General features: G+C 37.5%; 1 protein-coding gene across 1 annotated transcript; it reads right to left on the bottom strand.

The window, feature by feature from the left end:
* Positions 1–2,737: 2,737 nt before the first annotated feature.
* On the bottom strand, positions 2,738–8,031 carry LOC131596846 (uncharacterized). Its single transcript, XM_058869583.1, has 2 exons — positions 7,447–8,031; positions 2,738–2,743 (listed from the first exon to the last, which is right to left on the bottom strand). Exons 1-2 carry the CDS (start codon positions 8,029–8,031, stop codon positions 2,738–2,740), a joined length of 591 nt encoding a protein of 196 aa, XP_058725566.1.
* Positions 8,032–8,750: the final 719 nt, after the last annotated feature.

Here is an 8,750-nt window from a genome sequence, read left to right on the forward strand (position 1 = left end):
AGAAAACATTTTTGTGCCTTAGAATCAAACTTACCAAGATGATCTTTAGTATTCAAAATAAAACAGACACATCCAAAAGGATGAAAATATAAAATGTTGGGCTTTCTGTTCTTCCACAATTCATAAGGAGTCTTATTTAGAATAGGTCTTATAGAGATTCTATTCTGAATATAACATGCAGTGTTTATTGCTTCTGCCCAGAAGTGCTTAGCCATATTTGTCTCATTGATCATGGTTCTAGCCATTTCTTGCAGAGTCCTATTCTTTCGCTCTACAACTCCATTTTGTTGTGGAGTTCTAGGATAAGAGAAATCATGGGCAATACCATTTTCTTTGAAGAATTCCTCAAAGAATCTGTTCTCAAATTCGCCACCATGATCACTTCTGACCTTTATGATTTTGCACTCCTTCTCAGATTGGATCTGAGTACAGAATTCAAAGAACACTGAATGAGACTTATCCTTGTGTTTTAAGAACTTTACCCATGTCCAGCGGCTATAATCATCTACGATGACTAATCCATATTTCTTCCCTCTGATAGATGCTGTTTTGACAGGTCCAAACAGATCAATATGCAGAAGTTATAACGACCTTGAGGAAGAGACAACATTCTTAGATTTGAACGCAGGTGTAATACGGTGAACTGACTTTTTATCGATCGAAATGTCGCGGTTAAGCATGAGTCGCCACCGACTTTTATTTTATCCAAACAAATTCAGAAAGGTTAAAAGAAACAGAAAAAAACCTTTTAAAGAAATCTAAGTTCGGGGGGTAATTTATGCAAAGGGAATGTATAAGGCACCCTTTGCATCCATGGTTTTCCATGGGCTCTTAATTGCTTTGCTTGCTCGTTTTCAGAAAATGTAGATGAAAGAGGAAAAATGGACTTTAGCTCGTAAATGAGCGTAGCTAGTTTTTGAAGAATTTTGAGAAAGAATATAGAAAATAGAGCATGGCAAGGCAATTAGGGGCAATTACCTTAAACTCAGATGATAGGTCTCTTTTTAGCCTTTCAGGATGAAAGGGTCAATCCTTACCATAAGAGGGCAGGAAGCCTTTCCTTTGGAGGTAGAAGGGTCATCGAATTATCATTCACTCAAAGACTGACCCATGCCATAAAGAGGCAGGTAGTCTAAGAGGAAGGATCAGAATAGTCTTTTTTCGTAGGCAACCAGAGGATACCTCAGCCTTTTCCGTAGGCAACTTTCGAGGGTCGAGGTCATGTTAGTGTATCGAAGGCAGCATCATTAGGGACCATGACCTTTAATCGAGGCAACATGGCTGAGGTATCCTCGTATTCGAGGAACTGGCTATTCTGCAAAAAACACAAAAAGCGACAGGCAACAGGCAACAAGACAACAGAGGGATTACCATAAAAGCGTGCGTGTGTGCAACAATCATGTGGTTCAATTCAGTTATTTATCTTGTATTTAGTTATTCTAAGTTAATTGCAATCTTGCACTCCCTACAATTACTAACCACGCAGTTATAGAGTAATAATAATAGCAATAGGGGGAAGGGAAATTGTAACCAGCGGATCCCTTAATAGGGTTTGACATAAGTAATAATAAAAGAAACAGAAAAGGTTTAGGGTTTAGGGTTACCAATGACGTAGCTTTGGCATTCGACCAACCTTGAAAAGGTGGGAAAAATGGCAAACAAAAGAGGGTGAGTGCATTATCGGTTCGGGGACAATTAGGGTTAACCCTAATAAAATAAAAGATAAAGAAATTAATAATAAATAAACAAACAATACTTAGCTTTGCATTTGGATTTGATCTGACATGGTTGACAGTCGGAGGAGGCTCAAAGTTACCTTCGGATTTTGAAAGCGCGCGGTCGGAAGGTGTTTGAAAAATAACCCTGAAAAAAAACATGAAAGAGAAATTTTTCAGTGTATTGGAATGTTCATCGTAAACCCTGATTAGGGCGAAAATTGAATTTAAATAAATAAGAAAACACAAACGATTTAATTAATTATTGGTCTCGCGGCCTAATTAATTAAATCGGACAGAGAAAATAAAATCGAGCATGCAAGCATTTTTTAGGAATTTTTGGAATCAAAATAGAATTGATATGAATTTTTAAAGATTAAGTAATCAAATATATAAATTAAAATAAATAGACAATATAATTAAATAAATATATAATATAATTTAAAAGGAATATATAAATATAAAAATAGATAAAACAAATTAATTATAAATAAATGTATAAAACAAATATATAAACATATAAAGTAAATAAACAATATAAGTATTAAATAAATAAATAAATAATATTATTATATAAAAAATTTTAGAAAATAAATGTAATTGTTTATTACTATTATTAAGAAAATAAAAGGATTAAAAACAATATATATATATATATATATATATATATATATATATATATATATATATAATATATAAAATAATAAAGGCCATGTAATAAAAAATAAAAAAAATTGCAAAACTTAGCTGTCCTGATTCCGTGTGGCGCGCGTGGAAGGACTATGATGGATCCGCACCTTCGCGTGCGTCAGATCTGATGAGAGGACGATCAGGTGGCTGAGAGCGTGAGGGACCACAACAACGCGTGTTTCCTAACGCATCTGATCCATAAGCTTTGCGCGCCCTTTATCAGTTTGAACCCACCAATCACGCGATGACACGTAGTCATCTTCTTCAACAAAAAAACCTGCAAACATCTTTTACACCCTTCGTGGCGAATGCGCTGTAAAAGGGTCTACATATCACACCTGCAAAATCGCGAATACAACCAAATGGCCACAAAAATTTGGCGCACCACCACCAATGGATTCGTCTGTGGCTTGCGAACATGGTTATGGTGTTTATTAAACCTAATTTCACCTGTGCAAGAAAACCCCAAATCGGAGCAAGAACCCTAACCATGGCATATTGCTCGAAATGACACAATAACGCACCAATTTATCCAGAAACAGCAAATACACTAAGATAAACAATAATATGCAATTGATTTCATGTATGGATGCTTGTATAGTGTAAATCGAGAGAATTTTTAGAAGCACATACCTTGATGAATAGGAGATGTTTCTGGGGTTGTTGAATGCGTGCAGTGATCCAAACACTTTCAGTAATCTTCAAAGAACGTATTGCAATGCTTAGAATCGATTGAATTGCCCTGTAACACAAAATTGAAGTTTGAGTTTTTGGTCAATTCTTGAATTCGAGTTCAGGTCCTCTTGTGCAGATTTTTTTTGTAACCCTTGTGGTCTGAGTTTGTTCAGTATTTATAGAGGTTGATTAGGGTTGAATAATCTTGAAGGAAATCCAATCAAATCTTTGTTTGAATTTTTGGGAAAATATGGAGAAATATGTTTCTAAATATGGCTTAATTGATTCAATTTTCTCCCAATTAGCATTTGTATGAAATTATACCAAATATTGTATTTAATTATTGATTTAATTGATTGAAAAATAAAATTAAATCAAATTTTCTCAAATATCTTTGATTTAATTGATTTAAATTACATTTTAATGAATATAAATTCAATAAAAAATCCAATATTGGTCAAAATTTCGTGAATAATGGATTTGGATCTTCTAGATGGCTTGGGGAGCAAGATTGGATCACAAAAGTTTAGGCCCATTTGCAAAAAATATTCATGTTCCTTCACTTTTTCCCTCCAAAACAGTCCAACTTTAACAAGGCCTATCCCCCTCAATTTTTGAGGTATGGAAGTGTTCTAAGACTTTTTAGAAACCTTAGAGAGTCCTTTAACCAGTGTCTTTGGTCTCATATCAAAATTATTTTCCATACTTATTTTATGTCCTTTTGAAAAAAGTGTCTTTTTGTTGAGTTTTGAAAAGGACCTATAATGTTTTGGTCCATATCTCTCAAATGAAGCATTTTTAGACTTGGCATGTGAGACACAATTTTTTAGAGAATCAAATTTCCTTCAAAATGAGCTTTGGATGGAAAATTTTGGATGTTCCATGTGAGAGTTATGACTGGTCAAAGTTTAGTTGACTTTTCCTATACAAAACCCTAATTTAGAAACTTCTTGATTTGTTGATTCTTGTTATTTCCTTGATGAACCATGATCAATTCTTGATCAAATGGTGGATAATACTTCCATATGAGGATCTTGACAAAAAATCAGGAGTTTTGACTTTATTTGGACCACAGTTGACTTTCAGGTTAACTTAGTCGACTGCTGACTTTCTGAACTTTTGAGTGACCAATTATTTGAAGTGATCCTTGATACTTGTCATAGGGATGATGTGAGATGTATTGGGCCATTGATTCTGTGATTTTCCTTTGAATGAACCAAACCCTAATTCAAGAGCCTTTGCGTAGGAGAATGTGTCTATGAGCTTTATGTACTGATTTGTATTGAAATGGGGAAAAATGTATGGGCAAATTTTGGGGTATGACAGCTGCCCCTATTCAATTGTCTTAAACCTGAAGATGTAGAGTGGTTTGTGTGCCAGTCGGTATCTGAAGGTGGAAGATGATTGAACACTAGAATACCAAGAAATTTGCCTTTGTCGGGGATGGGCTTGAGGATGCCATCCAGTAAGTCATGTATTTATGTTTGGAGTGCTTGAGAAGTAGTTGTTTGATCGTTGATCGTTACAGAACTACTTTTAGTTTTTTGAAAAGTTGGCTGTTTTAAGGAATCGTCTGAGATATCGACTTAAAACTGAGTATAGATTGTTAAGGAACTGTCCAAGGTATCCACTTAACTCTGAAGATAGGTCGTTAAGGAACCGTCCAAGGTATCGTCTTAACTCTGAAGATAGGTCGTTAAGGAACCGTCCAAGGTATCGACTTAACTCTGAAGGTAGATCATTAAGGAACCGTCCAAGGTATCGACTTAATTTCTAAAGGTAGACCATTAAGGAACTGTCAAAGGTATCGACTTAGGTCTGATGGTAGATTGTTAAGGAACCGTCCAAGGTATCGACTTAACTCTGAAGATGGATCATTAAGGAACCGTCCAAGGTATCGACTTAACTCCAAAGATAGATCATTAAGGAACCGTCAACGGTATCGACTTAGATCTGAAGATAGATGATGTTTTATTTTTTACTACAGTAGTAACCTGAAAAAGGTAGAGTTAGTTTTCTTTATGCCATGTCATGATGCATGTAATGCGTTTATGTGAAGGGATTCTCAAAATAAATGAGAACCTCGCATGTTATGTACGCACTTGTCGCGATGCTCTATGTATTACGCATGAAAATGTATGCAATTGTATGAATATGTTTATGACATGTGATATGTGAATATGATTCATATAGTCTTGATTGAGAAAATAAATCTCTGCATCCTTGAAGATGTTCAGCTAGGGATTTATGGTTTCTACTTGGGGATGACCAGTAATTTGATGTACCCTGATTTAGAGATATTAATGGACCATGTTGAAGAAAAGTAACTTGTTGGAGAAATAATAGTGCCGAAGATGTAAACTCTGTTGGGGAGTCATGTCGTGGTCGTGACGAGAACCTTTTGAAGATATCTTCCTAATGATTGCTTTGTGAGGATATGATCTTTTGGCTCTGTGGGGATTCCTTCAGATTGTAGACTTTGGAAGAAGGACTTCTGGGTTACTTTAGACATTGTCTCTTCGCCTTTCCTACCTAATAATCTAATAGATATTTTTACGAAAGCAAAGATAAATGATAATCATGTTCATATGCATATGTTCATTCAATGTTAACATTGGACGTTTGTGTATTCGAAAAAGAAGTGAAAAAATTGAAGTAAAGAAAAGTAACTTGTATTAAGAAAAGCCATGAACAGGCAGAATAAAGAACATATTGTGTGTTTTAAAAAAAGTACAGAATAAAATAAAGGAAAAATAGCTATGTAGAAACAATCCTATTGGGTTTCAATTCTGCTATTGCTATTATGTCTTCGAGCATCTCATCCCATGCTTTGTTGGAGAAAGATGATTGAATTGATCTGAGCCCTTTGGACTTGATGTTGTAGATGTATCTGATCGATGAGAGATCTGAAAGAGACATAGTCGTACGCTTAAATCCTTAACTTTTGCCTAGGCCGCCCTTTCAGGTTTTCAGCCCACCAGGATACCCTTTTTTGCCCAAGTCGCCCTTTCGGGTTTTCAACTTGATGGGTATACATACTTTTTATATTTATCCCTAATTTTTGCCCAAACCCTTTTGGTTTGTCGGGATGCCCTTATTTTTGCCTAGGTACGTCGACCTAGCGGGTCTTTTTTATGCGTAGTATTTTTTGACTATGTCAGCGTTCACAGGATGCGGAAAATCTTCGCCATCCATGGTGGTGAGTATTATTGCTCCTCCAGAGAATATCTTCTTGATTACAAATGGTCCTTCATATGTGGGCGTCCACTTGCCCCTAGGATCACCTTGTGGTAGAATAATCCTCTTTATAACCAAGTCACCGGTCTGATAAGCTTGTTGTTTGACTCTTTTGTTAAACGCCTTGATCATAGGCTTCTGATATAATTGTCCATGACAAACAGCCGCGAGCCTCTTTTCTTCAATCAGGTTTATCTGATCTAGTCGAGTCTGAATCCATTCGTCTTCATCTAGCTCTGCCTCTTTCATGATCCTCAAAGATGGAATCTGAACCTCGATTGGTAACACAGCTTCCATACCGTAGACTAGTGAGAACGGGGTTGCCCTAGTTGATGTTCGTGCGGAGGTACGGTAACCATGAAGGGAAAATGGTAACATCTCGTGCCAATCCTTATAAATCACAGTCATTTTCTGCACAATCTTCTTGGTATTTTTGTTGGCGGCCTCCACAGAGCCATTCATCTTTGGTCTATAAGGAGAAGAGTTGTGGTGTTTGATATTGAATTGTGTGCAGAGCTCGGTAATCATCTTGTTATTCAAATTGGTACCATTATCAGTGATAATCCTTTCAGGGATGCCATATCGACAGATGAGATTGTGTTTAATGAATCGAGCTACCACATTCTTGGTTACGGAAGCAAAGGAAGCAGCTTCTACCCATTTGGTGAAGTAATCGATGGCCACTAGGATGAAGCGATGTCCATTGGAGGCGGTAGGTTTAATTTCTCCGATCATATCAATGCCCCACATTGCGAAAGGCCAAGGAGCAGTCAGAACATTCAGAGGGACAGGAGGCACGTGTACTTTGTCGGCGTATATCTGGAATTTGTGACATGTTCTAGAATGTTGGTGACAGTCAGCTTCCATAGTGGACCAGTAGTATCCGGATCTTAGAATCTTTTTGGCCATAGTGTGTCCACTAGAATGAGTTCCAAAGGTACCATCATGCATGTCTTCCATGATCTCTTCAGCTTCCTTCTTGTTCACACCACGAAGCAGGGTTGAATCATGATTGTTTATATAAGGTTCCATTGCTTAAGAGGAACTTGGATGCAAATCTTCTTAAGAACTTCTTGTTATTGATAGATGCCCCTTCAGGGTATTCTTGAGCCTCGAGGTATCTTTTTACTTCGTGAAACCACGGCTTTTCTTCGACCTCATCAGTAACTATCTCGTAATAGTGTGCAGGTTCGTCATGTCTTCTTATAGTAACTGCGGGAGCCTCATTATCCCATCTGACCTTGAACATGGATGACATAGTAGCCAATGCATCGGCTAACTGGTTCTCTTCTCGGGGAATATGTTCGAAAGTAATCTCTTCGAAATATGTAATTAAAGACAACACCAATTCTTTATAGGGCATGAGATTAGGATGCTTCGTGTCCCATTCTTCTTTGACTTGACTGATGACTAAGGCGGAGTCCCCATATACTTCTAGAAATTTGATCCTTAGGTCGATAGCAGCTCGGAGTCCTAAGATACACGCTTCATACTCAGCCATATTGTTGGTACAATCGAAACATAACCTTGCGGTGAATGGAGTGTGTTCACCTTTAGGAGAGATAATCACTGCGCCTATACCGTTACCCAGTGCGTTTGAAGCTCCATCGAAAACCATAGTCCATCGGGATTCAGGTTCAGGTCCTTCACCCGGACCAGGCTCTTCACAATCAGTCACAAACATAACATCTTCATCTGGAAATTCAAAACTCATGGATTGATAGTCGTCCACATCTTGTTGTGCCAAATGATCTGCCACTACGCTTCCTTTGATTGCTTTTTGAGTCGTATATTGGATGTCATACTCGGTTAATATCATTTGCCATCTTGCTATTCGTCCAGAGAGAGCAGGCTTTTCGAACACGTATTTGATGGGATCCATTCTAGAGATCAATAAAGTGGTATGGTTCAACATATACTGTCTTAGTCGGCGAGCAGCCCATGCCAAAGCACAGCAAGTTTTCTCGAGCAATGAGTATCTTGTTTCACAGTCAGTAAACTTTTTGCTAAGGTAGTATATTGCATGCTCTTTTCGACCAGACTCGTCATGTTGCCCCAGTACGCACCCCATTGAGTTCTCTAGCACAGTTAAGTACATAATTAGAGGTCTTCCTTCAACAGGTGGTATCATAATCGGAGGTTCTTGCAGGTATTCTTTTATCTTGTCAAAAGCTTCTTGACATTGGTCGTTCCATTTCACCACTTGATCTTTTCTTAGTAGCTTGAAAATTGGCTCGCAAGTAGCAGTCAGATGGGAGATAAATCTGGCAATGTAGTTCAAACGTCCCAGGAATCCTCTAACCTCTTTCTCGTTTCGTGGAGCAGGCATCTCTTGTATAGCTTTTACCTTTGCAGGATCGACTTCAATACCTTTACTACTAACAACAAAACCTAGCAGCTTACCAGACCTTACGCCAAAGGTGCACTTGTTCG

The sequence above is a fragment of the Vicia villosa genome, linkage group LG4 (genome assembly GCF_029867415.1).
Source record: "Vicia villosa cultivar HV-30 ecotype Madison, WI linkage group LG4, Vvil1.0, whole genome shotgun sequence".
NCBI classification, from domain to species: domain Eukaryota; kingdom Viridiplantae; phylum Streptophyta; class Magnoliopsida; order Fabales; family Fabaceae; genus Vicia; species Vicia villosa.

What these genes read in the sequence shown, in the direction of transcription:
- LOC131596846 (XM_058869583.1), bottom strand. Translation starts at nt 8,031, where the DNA reads ATGAGTTTTGAATTTCCAGATGAAGATGTTATGTTTGTGACTGATTGT.